Source organism: Gallus gallus, chromosome Z (genome assembly GCF_016699485.2).
Source record: "Gallus gallus isolate bGalGal1 chromosome Z, bGalGal1.mat.broiler.GRCg7b, whole genome shotgun sequence".
NCBI classification, from domain to species: Eukaryota; Metazoa; Chordata; class Aves; order Galliformes; family Phasianidae; genus Gallus; species Gallus gallus.
In genome coordinates, this window is record NC_052572.1 from 55,328,368 (window position 1) to 55,347,853 (window position 19,486).

The following is a 19,486-nucleotide window of genomic DNA, read 5'->3' on the forward strand; positions in this document are numbered from 1 at the left end:
AGCCACCACCTCCACCAGAAGACGTGGCTGGGCACACCTTGTGTTCAGTGTTCCCCCTGGGGGACAACACAGCCTCCAGAGTAGGGAGCAGCAGAGGTCTTGCACATGTACAGAAATGAAGGCAGACTCCTAGTAGCTCCTTCCAGCACGACCCATGCAATTGTGTCACAACAAACTCCCATGATTATCCATAAGCAAGTTATCTTAGACATTACAGATGCCAAGGACATTTAGACATATGCAGGACAACAGGGGCAGGTGGTATCTTAGCACATGGCATAACAACCAAGTATTTTTCCTACAATGGAAAGCATCACAAAATCTAAATATTGCCTAACAAATGCAGGGATCCATTTCCTCAGAGATGACTCTGCACACTCTGTGAGATGGGGTTGTCATTTTTCTTCATGTAAGGAAGGTCTTGTTACTGCTTTCCTGCTGGAACAAGATGACAAGAGGAAGACACAATGGCCATCATTTTACCAGCATAGCATTAGGTAGGACCACACTGCCTGTGGGAAATGCAGCATGGCCAAAATTAGACTATTTCCAAGCCACTCTCACAAAGTGGAGGAAGACAATAGTTACATAACAGAGTACAATCAGCAGAGATGGTATGACTATATCAGGTTAAAGCTGGTGTGAGCATGAGGAGGAATTAGCCTGCAGTAAGCTAATCCTGCAGCGTAGGCACGAGATTCCTGAGGTTCCCAATATTTCCCCCTAGAGTCACTTAATTTCCCTTCAAAGTTGCTGGATACTAACCATGGCCTGCCTTTCTGCAGGAAAAAAACGAACAGTGATCTGGTAATGGATTCCCCCTGGCTAACAGCCCACATATTGGATGTAGTTGTTGTTGTAACTGTTTCTGACGCATTCAGCTCACCCTCACTAGTGGAGGTGCAGAATCTCTTCTACTTTCTTCACCTTCCGCAGCGGCATTTGCAGTAGCTAACCTACATCTGCTTTGAAGAGATCAGTGCTGTGGCTGAGTCCCTTTGTGTTTCTTGGTCTTGGTAAAATCTGTCACTTGTCTCCATCTGTAAATGCTGATAAGTATGCCATTCACAATCTGCCTTAGAGGTAAGCACTGAGCCCACCCATACTGGAGTACTGCTGTGCCAGCCAGAACGTGGGTAGTCACAATTCTTTGTACTCATAAGCCTTTGCACTCCTTCCAAGGCTAAGACTCACCATGGCAAAGAGACCTTTGCTACAGATCAAAGCTGAAAAGAAAACACTGCAAGTAATTCAGGATCACCTTACCCAGCTTGATATAAAATAAAATTATTTGTATGCTTGGAGTGTGACAGCTCAGAGTCAAAGGACAGGAGTTACAAAAGGTTTTCTTGACTTTGAAAAATTTCCTTTCAATAACCTTAATATGCTTGGATTTAAAAGGCTTGATTCACCCTTAACACCAGTCAGCCCCACAGAAATAGTCCTACGACTCAGTGAATCACAGCTTGGGATGCTGCTTCTTACTTACAAGGAGTTGCTCCCACTTTGAAGGTATACAGGAACCCTGGAGAAAGTATAAACTACAACACTCAGGTCTACATGCACTGACAGCACGTAATGAAAATCAGGCTACTGTCTCTGCTTCTGGTCTTTACTAGCAGCTGATGGCAGATTAATGGGATGTGTGACAGACGGTCAAACCAGAACCAAAGCGAAATAGAAGGGAAGGTGCATTTATCTGTCCGCCTGGCAAGGCACTGAATATATGAATATTGCAAGCAGATCCCATGGGGAGAAACACACTCTTAATCAGAGGTTTGGCATATTCGCCATTATGGGTCCCAGCTTTAAAGGCAACCTCAGATCCAACAGAAGGAGGGAGAAAGAAAAAAGAGATGAGCCGTTGTGCAGATGGGTGTACAAAAGTGAAACCATTTTCACTGTTAATGAAAGACAAAAAGATACACAAACCATATTAGCATTTCTCATTTCCCTGCTAGCCAGAAGAAAATCCCCATTTCCCAAAGCACTGTCAATGACACTGAGAATCAAGGCCTGAACTACAAGGCCTGATGGTGCCACGGTGGCCTTATTGTTGGGGAAAAAATAAAAAATAAAACAAAAGTTGGGTCCTTCATGGGAACAGCAGGGGGAAAAGTACAATCAGATCTCATATCCAAAGCTTTCTGAGGCTGATCATGCATAAAGGAGAACCAAATCTCCTCACGTGTTCATATATGCCCACTTAAAGTCTTTTTTCCTATTCAGACAGAATAAACACCCAGGGCTACACTCTGTGCCCAGTGGAACTAAAGGAAATTGTAGCAACAGACCTGACTTCTGCCTGTACGCCCTGTGTGTTCTGGATATCTCAAGCGGGATTTGCAGCCCTGACTGTCTTTATGTATTGGACCCACCACAAAAACTGCAGTGCACTTCCAAGTCCTGGACGAATGCCACTTGCAAGTCACTTGTTAGGACCTCTCCCCTCTTCCTTCAATTCCAACATTGCTCAGCTTTGCTTTGGGGCTTGGCTATGCAAAGCTGCAGACCTCGTACAGTGGTATACTGCTCATCTCAGAGCCACAAGAGGAAAGCAGGAGGACCAGAGAAAGAAAAGCACAATTGCTTCTCAACTACCTCGTGGGTGTCAGCATCTCGTTCCCGCAGGGGCACACTGCCACCCTGTGGAAACGGTCCTTCTCTCACAGAAACCTTGAAAGGCTGCCGAGAATCAGCCAGCAGCCTCAGCTGCTTGTCATTAGCCATCCTGCTAATGCACCAGCAAGCCAAACGTGCTGAAGCAGGGCTCTGTGAATTTAATTTATTGACACTAATGCAAATTTAATTTCAGCTAAATCTTTGTAATCACACATCTAGTGACAGGGTGGCTGCTGTGGACACAGTAATGTAGCAATTGAAATGCACATTTACTGCCATGCGCTCTGCTTCCCTTCACCAATAAATTAATAGAACAAGGGGCAGAACATCTACAATATCTTCAGACAAGTCAGATGACAGACCAAAACTGGGTGCTACATCTGTCCCCGAAGCATCAGGGCAGCATGCAGAGAAGGGCAGAACATTTCAAATGAAGCAGGATGCTGGCACCAGGTTTCTTCCATCCTACTGCCTGCAGTACCTCTTGAGTCCCATTCTCTTGTTCTCAGTGGGCTGGCAAAGAGCCAGCCAGCCTCAGCATTAGTCTGAAGGTCAACAATAAACACCAAGATTCAGCCCCAACTGTGTACTTCTGTCAGCAGGAAAATAAACAGCAGGTGAGAACCAGTGGAAATCTCTCCTCAGTACGCACTGAAGGTTATTTAAACACAGCCTGGAGACCTTTTTATTCAATAAGGGTTGCAATTAGCTTGCAAATTCTCTCTATGACAGAGTAAGAAATGAATTTCCGTGGAAAAAAAAAAAATAAGTGATGCTACTGACAGATGAGCACTGCATTCAGATTTTAAAAATAAAGACATGAAAACTAATAACAAGGGGTTTGAGTTTACATTCCCAGTTCCTTACAATAAATCACAGAAACACAGAATCGCCGAGGTTGGAAAAGACCTCCAAGATCATCCAGTCCAACCACACACCTACCACCAATATTTCCCCACTACACCGCATCCCTCAGTGTATACCCACACAGTTCTTGAACACCTCCAGGAATGGTGACTAAGCCACCTCCCTGGGCAGCCCATTTCAGCACCTGACCACTCCTTCTGAGAAGAAATTTTTCCTAATACCCAACCTGAACCTCCCCTGGTGCAAGTTGAGGCCATTCCCTCCTAGTCCTATCGCTAGCTATGCAGGAAAAGAGGACGACCCCCAGCTCACCACAACCTCCCTTAAAGCAGTTGTAGAGAGCAATAAGGTCTCCCCTGAGCCTCCTCTTTTCCAGACTGAACAATCCCAGCTCCCTCAGCCACTCCACATAAGACCTGTGCTCCCAATCCCTCACAGTTTTGCCGCCCTTCTCTGAACATATACCAAGGCCTCAATGTCTGTCTTGTAGTGAGGGGCCCAAAACTGGACACAGTACTTGAGGTTCAGCCCCCCCAGCGCTGAGTACAGGGGGATGAACACTTCCCTGCTCCTGCTGACTGCACTACTCTTGATACAAGGCAGGACGCCATTGGCCTTCTTGACCACCTGGGCACACTACTCACTCATGTTCAGACAAGTGTCGACCAACAACCCCCTCATTCATTTCTTCCACTCCAAGCCTGTAGCACTGCCTGGGGTTGTTGTGGCCAAAGTGCAGGACCCAGCACTTGGTCTTGTCCTCCCAGAAATGCTGGAGAAACTGAAGAAACTACCAATTACCAGAAAACAAAGTCTGCCACTTATAGTTATGCAGGTTCATCTGCAATTCACAATAGGCCTTACAAAACCCACAGAAGAGGCAGCAGTTCTTTTGATTTACTTCAGTAGGCTTTGGGTCAGACCTCAGATGCAACAACCTCTCATTATTATTTCCATTACCAAAAAAATTATGAACTCTGGTGTATGCACTCCTCTTCTCATTCAAACAGACTGCTGTTTCATGCCAACAATCACACAAAAAGAGAATTGAAACATTCTCATTATTATTGACAATGAAACAAGATTCACCCTTTTCAGCCTCTTTCGCAGTTCTTCAGATTCATCTCCTGGCATAAACTTAATGAATAAAATCTGAAGCAAAGCAGTCTGTACCAGACAGCACATTGTAATCTGAAATTACATCTGCTCTGATGTGAAAACCCCAAAGCACCTTTGATGAAAAAACATTCGCCTTCCAGATACACAGCTCAGGATTAGTCCTTACATATTCAATAGTCAGAACCAACTGGCAGCTCTCTCTGATTTAATCAAGAGACAGCAATCTGGGACTGCATGCCACCTGAGCTTCTAAGACATATGGCTCGGAAGCTAGCCCCATTGAAGACAGGTCTTGCCTGTTTATGCTGCATGTAGTCTCAGTCACGTTCAAGTAAAGGCAGAAGGAAAACAACAGAATATACTTGTAAATTGTATATACTGCATATACTTTAGGAGAAGAAACACAATCTGTCCTGTTTTACAATTGACGTTCAGAAAACACAAACAGCGTGTGAGCTATTCCACTGATACTGAGATCCATGTTCTGCAGTTCATTTCTTACCTTCAGCAGTCCTTTTTGGAAGTCTTTACCATCATTCATCCCCTGGAGGTTAGCAATGAATTCTTGGCAGGTCATCTTTTTCCCAATGTTCTGGAAAGGATGACAGAGAAACAAAGCACTACAGCCATGCTACTTTCTAAAATGACATAAACATGCAACATCTCAGATAAATTGCATCTCCCAGCTTTAATTCAAGCCCAAGGCAGGTGTTACTAAGAAGTCATTCCCAACATTACTCACAGGCAAGCATCTCTTTGTGAACTTAGTTGGAAAAGGCAAGGTGCATGTGGAACCATTCTGAGTCACAGCACTGAGATTAACCTGACATGGAGCTGTCAGTGGAGGGTCAGGGGTGTGTTAGGAAAAGGTTCTTCACCAGCAGGCAGTAGGCATCAAACAGGCTGCCCAGGGCATTAGTCAAGGCCCCAGTTGCCAGAGTTCAAAGAAGAGTTTGGACACCTCAGACGCAGGGTTTGAATTTTGGGCAGTGCTGTATGGAGCCAGGGGTTGGACTCAATGATCCTTGTGTTCCCTTTCAACTCAGAATGTTCTATGATTCTGTGACATTCTCGGGTAATTCTTTTTTCTTTTTCTACATCCTTCATTGTCTGAAATTATCCAGCAGAACCACAGTCATAAAGTAAATGGTTGCTGGTCCCAGATCTCCTCATGTGGAGGCTTGAGGCTGTCTTAAATTGCTCTGGAATCCCAGTCTCAGTCAGCCATCAGAGAAAGTACCTGTGGTAGGTCTCCCTAGTGTCCTGTGTGATAGAAACCCCAAACTTGCATGTGGGGAGCCTTGTGAGTGGGCAGAAATGGTAATATCAAATTGATGACAAAGGAAGCACAGGAAGAAACACGATAGGAACACTGGGAAATCAGGGCTCTCTGATGACCACAGTATTTTTACAGATGCCAGAGAGGACAAGGTGATGAGTCTACTGCATGGTCAGGGTATGCCTTGGCTGCAGAATAAAAACTGACTATAAACTTCTAGGTCAACTCAGAGCTAGCCTCTGTCACACTACTAAGCTGTAAACCTCGACCTGCAGTACTGTGCCCCAGTAAGCAGTACTGCACTTGCTCCCTCTGAACCTGCCTTGTTTCTGCATGCAAAACAGACTGCTTACTATCCCCTTGAGGAAGCAGCCTTCCAACTTTATGCCCTGTGCCCTGCCTTGCCAACAAAATGTGAAATATTGACAACCTACAATGGAAGAGCTTTATGCAGACAGAAGTGAAAAGCCAAGAAAGGGATGACTCAGTAATATAGATTATTCAGTGTTACAGCTACATGATTGTTTGGGCTGATCATCTACTCCCATTCCATAACAGAAGACCAGGGAAAACTGGAAATTCACCAAATCTTGACTATCAACCCCATCTAGATGCAAAGGAAGATTCCACAGTCTTTGGCCACAAAAGCAGACTGGAATACTCCTGCATAAGAAAGGAGATACTTCCAGAGGGGTACACAGTACTCCCCACATCATTAAAGATCTTAACAACATAGTAGGGCTACAACCCTGGCTCCTTGGTTGCTGAACTTCAGAATACAGCTCATAAGTGCAGTCTTTGGACACAGGCTGGAGCTGTTCTCATAGACTTGCAAACACCTTCTTTCTTCCGTGTTACAGATGTCAGCCTATTTCTGTTTATTTCCTCCACAACAGTTTGTAATTCTCCACACTGACCAATCCCAACTGCAGGATGGCCCATTTTACTTACTGAGACAATAAGCACTCCAAATGAATGGCTGTTTTGCTTCAGGACCACAGCTAACGTCTCCACACAGTGCCATGCGGGTTCCAAAAGATATACGTGGAAGTCTAGAGCTACCCTGAACAGTTACCTCTCTAACATGTTCTTACAGTCTGGACAATGGCCTGCCTGCAGGAAAGTGAGCATGCATCTCCAAGACATAGCTAGCAAAAATGCTGTATTTATAAAGAGAAAGATGTGTGGTAAAGCAGGGGTGAATAAAGGAAAAAGTAAGAGTTTGTCTACAAGAGCTAAGGGAAGGTATGGACTGGAGGCCTACAGCCTTACAAGAAGTTGAGCTTACTATGAAACAAAAGCATCTGCAGTTACTTTTAGTATGTCAGCAACAAATAAAGCTCAGCGTAGACAAGCTCAAACTAATTTGTTTTCTGCTCTAGTAGAATCATGCTCAAGTCAGGTTGAAGCATTGTGTCTTTGTTAGGAAACAGGCAATTAGTATATTTGTGCAAGAGGCTGCATTCCAAGTCAGAAATGCCCAACTTACCACCTAGGCAGAAAAATGCAAAACAGTAAGAAGAAAACCGAAATTAAAGTAAATCCCAGAGGGACAGAGAGAAGTAACACACATGCAGAAGTCTAGCAAACATTAGAGCTCCATACACATAGCTGCCAGTAGGGTAAGTCTCCAATGTTACACTGTGCATCACTCAGTCATTCTAGTTTCAGCTGCAAATCAATAGCAGCAATGAAGGGCCAGAGCATCTCTCTCACTCCAGTATCTAAAAAAGGCCTACTAAAGCATCATAGAAAGCAGTAGGTAACACTGCCAGCTCAGGCACAATATTCAGTCCTCCCTCCCTGGTGTTCCAGGCTGCTTGCTGCCCTGTGTAACAGGATACCTGTGCAGGCAGTCTCCAATGCAATCAAGGGAAGCGGAGAAGGTTGAGAGTTACACCAAGGCATGCCCCCCTGATTCCACTCACTGTCCCACACAACTAACATACTTCTAAGCTAAGGTAAGCCCAGCCTCCGGGGACAAAATTCTTTACAACTCCCCTTCCTCTCCTGCTCCTACTATTTTCAGACAAAGATCTTCAATTAATGTGAAGTGAGCGTCAAAATCCCTGGGGAAGCATACAGAAGCCTTGGCTTCATTACCTGCACCCACTGCAGAGCTGTGCCCCACAGGAGCTGAGCAACCCTTGCAGACAGACCTACCACAACACAGCCCAGGTTACTCCTGTCCCCAGGGACAAGCCTCTGTCCCCTGCTGCCCAACCCACCATACCTGCTGTGTAAGGACAGAGAACACCTCCCACCACAGGAATACCGTGCATAGCTGCCTATTACACCATGGGTGCTGAAAGACGTGTCCTAGGGCTGCTGGCACCCTGCTCCAGTGTGACTAAGAAAATTTCAGCTAGAAAATTAGTTCCCCCAGGCAGCCACTGGGGAGAGGCATGTGCTAGGGGAACTCAGGGCCTCAGCTCAGGATACCCACACCCCTCCTCAGCTTTCTTGCCTTCAGGCACACCCATCATTACCCTGGCTGAGCAGAACTCTGGTTCCACCAGATCTTCCCCCTGCAACATAAGGCCTACAACCATCACCTTCCCCTCGTGACTTTCCCAGTTTCTTTTCACTTCTCTTCCTGCTTCCACTTTCCCAAATGTTTGTACATACTGCAAAGGAGAAATCAATCCCAACAGTTCCCCAATCAAAACCCCCTGTCATCACCAGGAAAGGATGAGGTTCATACAAGAGAAGAAGGAGCTCAATGACAAGGAGCATCTTCACACATAATGACAAAATAGGTGCAACACCAGGCCTAGACCTGTGTGCTCCTGGGTATGCTGGACAGCTCTACCCTGTACTACAGCAGTTTCAGAGAGAACCACCTCACTGTTTGCTGTCTGCAACAGAGATGTTAAGAGTACTTTAGGATCAGGCCATCAGCAAGGGGATTCTGTTGCCTGAAGACCATTACCTCCAGGCACAGAGCTGTCAGGAACAATCTGTATGAAGCTGTGCATACTCACGTGGCCATGCAGGTCAGTGTTTAGCAGCATCAGGGCACACGTGAGACAGTGAACTCCATCTGCAGAGAGATATAACCAGTCACATGCAAACTCAAGACTGTACCCTTAAGAACGGATGAAACCAAGCCTCATAGTCTAATTGAGTCTGTTCTTTTAATGATAATCTGTTTATCAAGAAATACGAATAAGTAAATGAACAGTGAGGTCATTCCTCAAAACAGAGCAACCTTTCTTTCACCTTTTAATGAATGTCAAAGCTATCGTGCAGCACCCATGGATGAAGTAAACTAGACAGGAAACCATGCTGAAATCAGTACCACAGCTTGAATAAATTCCCTTTTATTTTATCTGTTTAGGACAGAAAGTAAAGACAGAATATGGCTATTTTTTCTGTACCGTATGATAGAACACAACAATTGCATGTTTTTCTCCCCCTCTGGCCCTCTCCTCGTTCAGTGGAGAATTCTGGAGAACTTCAGCCAGATAATTTCACTGTCTAGACTTTGTGTTGGGTAGTGAATACTCCAGCAATGTCTAAGGAGGTCCTGCATGTAGCACAGGTCCTCCACAAGGCATCAAAAAGACACGTTGTATTCCTGACTGCACCCCCAGAGTCACTCCGGTAGACCTTGGAAAGTCAGTAAGGATCACCACTCTCATGTTCCTCATTTTCCAGGCATTTCTTTTAAATTCAATCTCCAAACACTTAAATTCAGTTTCCAAACATTGATTATACTAGGAAAAATAACTTCTCCATTCTCTTGTTTATAAACACCAGATGTCAGCCTCCCTTCTCTCACAGAGGTGAGAAAAATGATCATTTATAAAGCAAAGTCACCCTGTAGTGAGCTGCAAGTAAAATCTCTTGTAGCCAAATCATGTACAGATTCCCCTGTGTTGTGAAAGAAGAGAAATGGTGGATGGGGATATACATATCTTAGAAGTCAGTAAGACTGTGTGATCACAGGCCTAAGGCCATTACAAAAAGACATCCCTCAAGGCAAGTACTATGTTTTCTTACCATGTTTGTACAGGGCCTAGTGCCCAACCAATGTGGCAGAATTCTATCAGAGCATGGAATGAAAGAAGTACTATTATCATCACTAACAGTGGTAAGTCTGAAGCAGCTTCAATCTGAGACTGTGGTGCCTCTGTTCAGGTCTATGCATTTCTCCACAGCAGCGTGCCTTCCCAATTCCAAATCACAAATATATTCAGAGGATTAAGAAGGGAAAGGGGAAAAGAGAAAAGCAAATGCAATCCTGGATTTCCACTGAAGGAAACAAACGCCACATTTCTGCAGTGCACCACTTGACTACTGACAGTGGAAATCCAGCATCAAAATTAAAATCCTACGCAAAGTCTACAGGACTCACTTTGATCCAGATGCTTGTCCAAGCTGTGAACTGGAAATGTACTTTCTGAAACTTGGACTAGAGTAAGGCAGCGACATTAAAACACAAATCATTGTTTTAATCTGTAAATGACACGCCTGTTCTTACTTACTGCCTGTCCTGTCTTAAAATAAGAAAGGCGTAAGAAAGAAGACAGAGATAGTATGGGAGCAGATCACGTCTTATTGCTACCTATTCTCCTCTCTGATAGGCAAATCAGTGAAGCCAAAGAGACACAGTGAGGGCAAATACCATCTCACTGTTGCAGGGGTTAACCACAAAACAAGGGGTAAGTAAACAAGACAGTTTTTCCAAATGCAGCAGCTCCTCCTTACCTACACTAGGGAACCAAAGGCACAGTTCAGCCTATGCGTACTTCTTTTTCACCCTCCTTCCTTTCTCAGCTTTCTCAGTGTGTGATCAGCCAGCACTGGAATTACAGTCACATTCCTCTGCTGGTGTGGCTGGCTGAATGTAGGAGCCACGCCAGCTGACAGTCTGCCCTCCTTCTGAATGCCAACTTTCTTGAGTTTCATCTGTGTGCTTGTTTCTCACATCAGTTTCCAAAATGACTGAAAACACTGGCAAGGAGGCAGCATTCTGACTGATGTTAGTAAAGATGAAAACATGCCAGGGTCTACTGCACCCAAAATTCACCCCCGTAACTGGCAAGAATGGGCATTTGCAGCATCACTGTGTGAGAACAGACAAGCACTGAATGGTGTATGAAAAGTGAACTGCATCGCTTCCAGCTAAGGCGGTATTCTCATTTACTGCAGCTAGAGTGCACACACACTCAGAATCAGTGAGACTGAACAACAGAACTGCAGATATTTAAATCTGGAGATGCTAAAACTAAGAATTTACACTGAGGGTGCCTAAAGACCTTTTCACACGATTATATGTGGACAATGTGAAGGGTTTCCAGGCCTACAACAGGCAATTTCTAAAGCATGGCACAGCAATTATACATCACCACACATGCAACCATACAAATAAGGTGAGGACAGAGGGAGACTAAACATCTTCTTATAAAAAGCGAAGTTACCTTTAGAAGAAATGGTGTTTGGGTTACACTGATAGTATCTGCTGGAAAAGTGGATTAAAACTCTCTCTCGTTCCTGAGTTTCACCAATAAGTGAAAAGGCTTTAAAGAAACTCCTAAAAGAATTGCACAGAAAGGAGAAATTAAAATCATAAATCCTTTTATCCCCCTCAGACAGGGGGGAAGCATATGTAGCTATACAGCTTAAGAAATACATAAGCACATGCCCAACAGCTGGCTCCAAGAAGCCTGTCTAGAAAAACAGACTATCAACACATGCACAGTTAATTGCAACATCACAGTACATGAACCAGGAGTTAAACTACCACTGGTCTTAACCATGGAATATACCAGCTAGCAAGCAAATTTAATAACTGGACTAGTTTTTCTTAATTTTTAGTGTTTTTCATTTCTTCAGGGAAGACACTAGAACAGGTCACGTACAACATACATCCTGGATGTTCTCTGCCCTTTTCGCCTGCATCTTTTAACTTTACAGCCATCGTTATTTACATCAAAATCAGAGGAACTAATCCAGGCAGTGAAGTGAGGCACATGCACTATGGATTTGGAGTTGGGACTGAATGTGAAATCCTCTTTCTGGTGAGCCATGTAACACAGCAGCCATGATCCAACAGTCACCTTGCAGAAGGGCAGTGTGGCCATGTGCCCTGCAGAAAATGTTGGAAAGAGGACAGAAATTTCTCCTCTTGTGCTTCAATAGCAGAAAGAGCAAAACCTGCCCTGCTACTGCTCCTGACAGTCCTGGGCAGAGGGCAGATACATACATAGGCACAGCCTGTGCAAAGAGAGGGGACATCTTCATCTGCCTCTTACCAACTCCACTATTGCTCCTGCTAGAAAAGCTAGCCTTTTGCAGCCAACTCTCATGAAGAATCATAGAATCACAGAATGGCCTGGGTTGAAAAGGACCACAATGATCATCGAGTTTCAACCCCCCTGCCATGGGCAGGGTCTCCAACTACCAGACCAGGCTGCCCAGAGCCACATCCAGCCTGGCCGTGAATGCCTCTACGGATGGGGCAGCCACAACCTCATTGGGCAACCTGTTCCAGTGTGTCACCACCCTCTGAGTGAAAAACTTCCTCCTAATATCTAACCTACACCTCCCCTGTCTTAGTTTAAAACCATTCCCCCTTGTCCTATCACTATCCACCCTGGTAAACAGCCATTGCCCCTCCTGTTTATATGCTCCCTTCAAATACTGGAGGCCACAATGAGGTCTCCCCGGAGCCTTTTCTTTTAACTTCTGCTCTTGCCCAAATCCCCACATCTGCAGCCAAGAGATCACCTCAGTGCTATCAGCCTATACTCATTTGTCAAGATGCTTCTAAGAAAAGACTGGAAACATAGACCTTCTGGGTCTGAAGCACGAAGGCATACAAAATGAGTGCCTAACAGACAAATTTTAAATGTCTCATAGGACCGAAATGAGCACCAGATCTGAGAAGTGGGGAATATGTTGCTGAAGCACTGAAAGTCTATCTGGCCTGAAAGAATAACTATTAATTGCTTTTCTTTGATGTCAGGTCAGAGACAGACCATACTTGCAGTGATCTCACACCCATACAGAGTGTGATCTGCCTGGTAATAACTTCATTTCACATGCAGTATATTGCAAATAACTAAATTCACAAGTACATACAACTGAGTCTCTGCAGGGTTTCTCATCCAACCCTATTACATGCCCCAGTGGGACATTTTGACAACTAGCTGTCCCAGCTCTTCCAGCTCGGGCTCTCTCCAGCAATAGCCCCTACTCATGCTTGTCACCAGAGACCTACAAGCCTCTCCTTGTCTTCAGGACATTTACCCACCTGAAAGACCCCTTGGATTGGCAAATAGTGGAACAACACTTGTTAAATAAGAAAGATGCATGAGTGACGCAAGGTGATGTGCAGATAGAGTGTGGAAACAGAGCTGGGAAATGAATGACTGTCATTATATCCTAGACTCTCCATCAACTGTGTTACACACTATACAGCAGCTTCATACAGTCTGGAGGTAATGTGGGTCTGGGCTGCAGCCACGGGCTGTGGTTGTGGTGCGCCAATACATCACCATGGTTTAACAAACCATGGCTCACAAGCAAGCCAGCAGTAATGGCACAGCTACTCCTCACTCCTGTATATGTGGGACAGCATACCACTGGGGTTCAAGCTGATCCTTTGACTTCAGACTGTTCTATGCTCTTAGGTGCCTGACAGCCTCTGCAGTTTGGCTCAAGTTCTTTGAGTGTCTAAGCATCATGCCAGAGAGAGCATATTTTAGAGAAGGTCACAACTATTAATATTAACCGGAGATCCACAGGGAGAAGAGACCGCCTAAAAATGTGCTGCAAAATAATTAGGTGTTGGATTTCACAATTTAAAAGATGGGTATATTTAGAATCACGCCTCAGGGCACCTAACACCCAGAACAAGGAGCCAGCATCCTCCACCCTGCACAGGGCTGGTGCTCAGCTCCTTGGAGCATACAGCACTCTGTTAACCCTTCTGCAGGTGTGTTCCCACTGCCATTAGTGTGCAGGACTTGAGTGCTGTTTTCTACCCTGCAGACAGGGGCATGGCTCAGATGCAGTTGCTGGCAGCTGACCTCCTGGAAATTACTTGCAAGGGGACTGACAAAACCCACAGCCTTCCGGGGTTTGTACGGCTAGTGAAAAATAATAACCCTTTAGAGTAACCCAAGTCAGATGATTGAAACTCACTTCAAATCCCCCTCCTTTTTCTGTCAGCATTTAACTATCCACCAACTGTGCCAACAGGCCACTGCTACAAAAATTTGGTACAATGCCTCCTAAGAAAAAATACTGAAAACAAACATTTGAGGCCTAATTCCAGTGCAAAAAGAAACAAAACTTGAAGGATAGGTTTCCAAACACCCACACTGGCAGCAACCAAACTCTCACAGGCATTTTCAATGCAGAAGCTTTTGCCGTTCTGCATATTTTTAGGTGCCTCAGAGGGACGCAAGAAGAGGGCTGCTGAGCCATGTGAAATCCTGGCCCCTGCTCTGCACTGTGCAGCCGAGCAGAGCAAGCTCCAAAAGGCATCAGTGAAAAAGTCAGTGAGCACCATGCAGCTCAGCATGAGCAACACCTTCATTCCTCAGCTGCACCTGGCATTCCTCCTATTTACTGATCTGTCATTTTTCTCCCTATCCTCTGTGTCAAGGATCATATCTAAGCAGGCCCACCCACAGATCTCCCACTCCGGGAAATGCCACTGCTCCAATAGTGCTACAATGGTGGCACACCAAGCCAAACAGGAGAGAAATGCTCCATCCCAGAATATGTCAGTTCCCTCTCTTTACCATCCAAAACTCCCACTATTCAATCAGGACAGCACAGCACACAGCACTGTCATTAGAGCATCAGGTTTGCAAAGGGACATATACCTGAGTGAGAAGTCCAGCGTCATGCCTGTGAAATCAAAAAACTTAAGGTATTCTTCGGCCACAAGCTTGCTGAATTCATTGCTTTTAACAAAGAAAGAAAAAAAGAAAGGTTAGTCATTCAAGAGTGAACTCCCCCAAATCAGTAACACAAACAACAGGGCACATGTCCTCACATCAGCACGTACTTTTTACCCAAATGCTTTGCCACATCAGAGCGCTTGAATCTGTCCAGATGGTAGAGGCGTTCAGCTAGGTGCCTGGCTGCTTCCAAATTGCTGCTGTTGCCATTGCTGAGATCATGGCCAAGGGCTCCAGCAGCATCTTTCTCCTGAAGTTTATTGCTCCCCATGGCAGCACTGGAATCTAACACCATATTCTGTAGTCCTGCATTGCTATCAGATACAAAAAATGTGGAAAGAAAAAAAGTAAGACGACAACACACTGTTTTGAGAAGGATTTAATTCCTCTTAGAATAGAAGGTAATTAATAGTACAAAAGTGGCATTATGTGATAGAGCAAGTACCAGTTAATTGAAGAAGTTGTGTAGAACAGGGACGTTTATTTAACCGTCATCAGAGGATAACAGAGTTAAACACGGAGACCCAAATATGGGTTTTCCATCCCAGAAACACACTGTGCTCCACACTCACCTTTTGAATATGCCGTGTCCACAACCTGCTCGCTGCACAGACAGCTATCTGATACAGTCAACCCACAGCTGCACTGACAATAATGACTTCTCATTTACTTCTTGAATCAGTATTTTTTAACCCAGTCATCTGCAAGCAGCAGGTACCCAATGTGTTTGAGAACAGTGTAAAGGGGCCACTGTATCAGTGAGCCATTAGCCACTTTTCAAAGGAAAATGCAGCCAGCTAGGGTGTTCAGCAGCTCCATGCTGACTAGGGAGAAGTCCCTTCCTCATTCTTCCCCAGTTGTCCTGGAAACAATGCTACTCCCCAAATAACCTCCCCAGAAGTCTTAGAAGCATCCATGCAGCCCACACACAGAAGGCATCCCACTGGGAGGCTCCACCAGTGACGGCAGCAGGACTTGCAGTGAGGAGCTTGGCGTGGAGAACTGGAGAGAGACACAAACCACTGGGCCAGCCCGGAGAGCTACTCGCTTTCCTCCTATTCCCTCGCGGCAGCAGTGATTTCCCTCATCAGCTGCTCGGAGTCAGGATGTTCAGCATGTTCAGCAGTGCCAGAGCACCTTACATAAATCACACATTTATAGATTCCTCCCACTTCTACTACCGGAGGAAAGTTCTGGCTAGGCTGTGTATTGCTTCTCCCCTCAAAGAGGCAAAAACCTTCCACATAAGAAAGCGTACCCCCACATACATCTCTCTGCACATGGAAAAAGCTTTTTTTTTTTAAAGTCTGTAAAAGCTTTTCCTGGATACTTGTGTGAAAATTCATGCACAATCTCAGTTCCATGTGTGTGACAGCATTTCTATTTTTTTTTTTTTTTAAGTACTATACAGAAATTCTTTTCACTAAACCTTAGTTTACAGGGAGCTAATGAGTGATCAGCAGAGGCCATGTGCAGGGCAGATATGAGTGGAATGAGTTAAAGAAGATTTTAAACACAACACTTTGACATGCCAGAGCTTCATGTGCCTCTGCAATCTTCAGGCTTGACAAGCCACAGTCAGCACAAGTGATCACTCCAGCAGCACTTACCTACCAATTTACTGGAAGGCCTGCTAGTCATTTATTAGCCCTCCAGTGATGAGATTTTCACGCAGCATGAACTAAGAACAAAAATATTTGCTGTACTGCACACCTCCTTCAACACATATCATCACTTGTGCCCTACCTCTGTTTTCATATATGGTTTAAGTGAGGGAGGTGTGCTGTGCTACTGGAGGAAGAAGCGCTACCTACAGAGCAACACCAAATGGAAGAATCAAATACACCTTCACTACAACTTCTTTTTTTTTTTTCTCCCCCCTTTTTTCTTTCTTTTTTTTTTTTTTCAATTTCAACCAAACATCTGGGGAAAACAGACATCCTCTTGTTCTTACAAATATGCGTTTATTTAAGTGTACATAATAAGTGTAAATAAAAGGGCTTCATTCTCAGCGGTCTATCATGGGATTAACATTGAAAACGCAGCGTTCAGAACACTGCCTACAAGCCACCTCGGAATGCAAACAAAAAAGACCTTCCTCACACTGTTGTTTCGGGAGATACCTCCTTAGCCCTCTTCAACAGAGGGCTAGCCAACATCTGAAATTCCCTTGCAAATAACTAAATTAGCTAAATTTGGTCTACTCCAATCTTGTGAAGAAAGCGAATTCCCAACTCCTCTGACATGTGGCCAAAGCAATACCTTATGCTTTGGTGTGCACCTGCTACAACAGGTTCAAAACACCCATTTCTAACACTTAAAGATAAAGACTAAAGACAGCAAAAGATAACCAGGTGAGCTAAGACACCCACGGTGCCTTCCACACACTGACGCTACTTCAAAAGCCAGGCCAACTCGTGTAACCTCGTTCATAAATCACAGCCCTGTTTCACCACCACTCTTTACTAAAGGCAGTATTTATAGCTTTGAAAGATGGCCAGAGCTGACAAGGAACATCTGCACTCTGCTAGGAAGCAGTGCACCGCAAGAGTCAACATTACCACAAACCTCCAGAAGTTTAGAAAGAGAGGAAGTGCCAGTGTCTGCCACTTAACGGAATGAACCGTGCAGGAGCTGCAGGCTTCTGTTCTGCCTCTCCGGCCTGCCACTCGGATGCAGAGCAGGAAAGCTCAGCAAGAAGCTGACAGAGCTGCACAGAAACCTCATCGTCCAGCTTCCCCAGTTTAAACTCTTCATCCTTGCTGAGAGTCCAGGTACACATAATCAGATCACGGCTTCCTTCCGCCATTCTGGCAATTAAGTAACTTGCTGCTTAATTAATAAATACAAGAAGGTGGTCAAATAGGTAACACAGGTTGTCTGTAAGCCTCGTCTTCTGGGAAATTGGAAAGACACTTCAATTCTCAAGTTTCCTACCCAGTGAGTAGACACTGCTTGTGCCAACAAAGGCTTAGGCATACAAACACCTCATGTTCACAGCATGGCTACTGCAACCTGTCATTTCCATGTTCCTCCTGGACAGGTCGATTTAACAAGGCCTGAAAGGTGCTACTCAGAGGAAGGGCTGATATCTCCTAGCACCTCCAGGTTCTGCAGGTGTACTCTTTCCATCTGTCCCTCATTGCCAAATGCAGATATTGACATCAGCTTCCTTCTACAAAGTGCTTATAAAGGACTTAAACCAGAGGCCAGAAGTGACCCATGTTGCAGACAGGCCTGTCTTCTATGATCTGCAGCTTCTACACATCCAAAGTCCACAGCAGCATTACTAGCTAAATAGAGCTAAGAAAGGGCTGTGAACAGAGAGCATGACTGGACACGGATTTCTCATGCAGCTTTACTCTTTGTCATATAAAAATGAGAAACTTTCACTGACAAAAGTAGGCTGAAAACGTAGTAAATTATATTTCACTTAATCCTGTATTCAGGGCCAAACTGCAACAGTACCACTGGCAATTGCCTTCACAGCAGCAGCTGCTGATCTTCATCCAGAGACTCTTGTATTAATCTCTTCTATCAGGAAACAGAAGCTACAGAAAAACAAACCTCTTCAGCCTCACATTGCATGAGCTCTGGCTTGAAACCAGGTCCTTAGATCTCCTTTTTGTCCCCAGCAATGACCCATCCTCCCTACCACTTCTGCCAAAGCATTCTTACATTCTTAGCTGAGCACGCACATACCCTGGGCCACTACTTCCAGCAGAAATTACAGCGATTCAACAAGCCGCTGCAGTAAATTCAGTGCTGTCTAACAACAGCAACCACCCCTCCATACTCACAGATCAAACATGCAGACAGCAACATCTGCAAAGCTTCTTTCTCATAGCACGCCTCAACAGCCAGGAAGGATCTGAAACATTTCATAGTGTTTTCTTTACTTACTCCCTTACTGACCAGCTGCATGGGGATTTATCTCCTAACACCAAGGTATCTCTTTGTGCTCAGCACTTGACACATTTGACCCGTTTAAGAATCTTCTGTACTAACTTTTATTTTTTTCTTCTTGATGTTGTTTGCAAAATTCAGACTCTCCACAGCGACACTGAAGAGAGATGGTGAACAGCTACAGCACGCTGCATCTCAGTTTCTATCTCCCAGCTACTCAACGTGAGTAGCTGCAGTGTAAGGCACATCAGACCTTGGGATGCTCTTAAATTTTCAGCAAACCTGTGGGGAACTAATTCTCAGTTTTGTCCCAGAGAAAAGCACGTTAGCATTCTGCATTATGGGTAAAGAGCTCCTGCTCAGACATCAAACAGAGCAGCCAACACAGCCACCAGCCAGAAGATGCTCAGGGCTCGACCTAACTGGGGTTTTTTGGACAGAAAGGAGGAGGAGGGAAGGAGCAAGGGGTTCATAACACATTTTTTCTCTCAAACAAACATGCATGCCTTTAGTATCGGCTCTGCTTCAAAGCAGGCTAAGTCAGGCATTTGCCAAAGTCTATCAGAGCAAAAACACAGCAATTATTAAAAATAAGGAAGGGTGGAGAAGAGTTCTGGCTCACTGAAGCCAGGGCCAGAACAAATGCTGTCTGCAGTAGGAACGCAGCATCTGCCAGGGAGCAAAACCAGGGCTGGTAACGCTGTACACTACACTGCTCGTTGTTTGAAATGCCTTCACCCCAAGCCTTTTGGTTCCCAAACAGCCCCCATGG

The 19,486-nt window shown here is 44.9% G+C and overlaps 1 protein-coding gene across 18 annotated transcripts in view; it reads right to left on the reverse strand.

The window, feature by feature from the left end:
• Positions 1-19,486, reverse strand: part of PSD3 (pleckstrin and Sec7 domain containing 3) — a 151,792-nt gene that overhangs the window by 96,727 nt on the left and 35,579 nt on the right. For all 18 annotated transcript variants that reach the window (XM_040655813.2, XM_040655816.2, XM_040655815.2 and 15 more), the window contains 5 exons: positions 14,916-15,122; positions 14,731-14,811; positions 11,314-11,426; positions 8,872-8,930; positions 5,111-5,200 (listed from right to left, as the gene is read on the reverse strand). In XM_040655813.2, the coding sequence (XP_040511747.1) occupies positions 5,111-5,200; positions 8,872-8,930; positions 11,314-11,426; positions 14,731-14,811; positions 14,916-15,122 (550 nt within the window). The remainder of the gene's footprint in view (positions 1-5,110; positions 5,201-8,871; positions 8,931-11,313; positions 11,427-14,730; positions 14,812-14,915; positions 15,123-19,486) is intronic.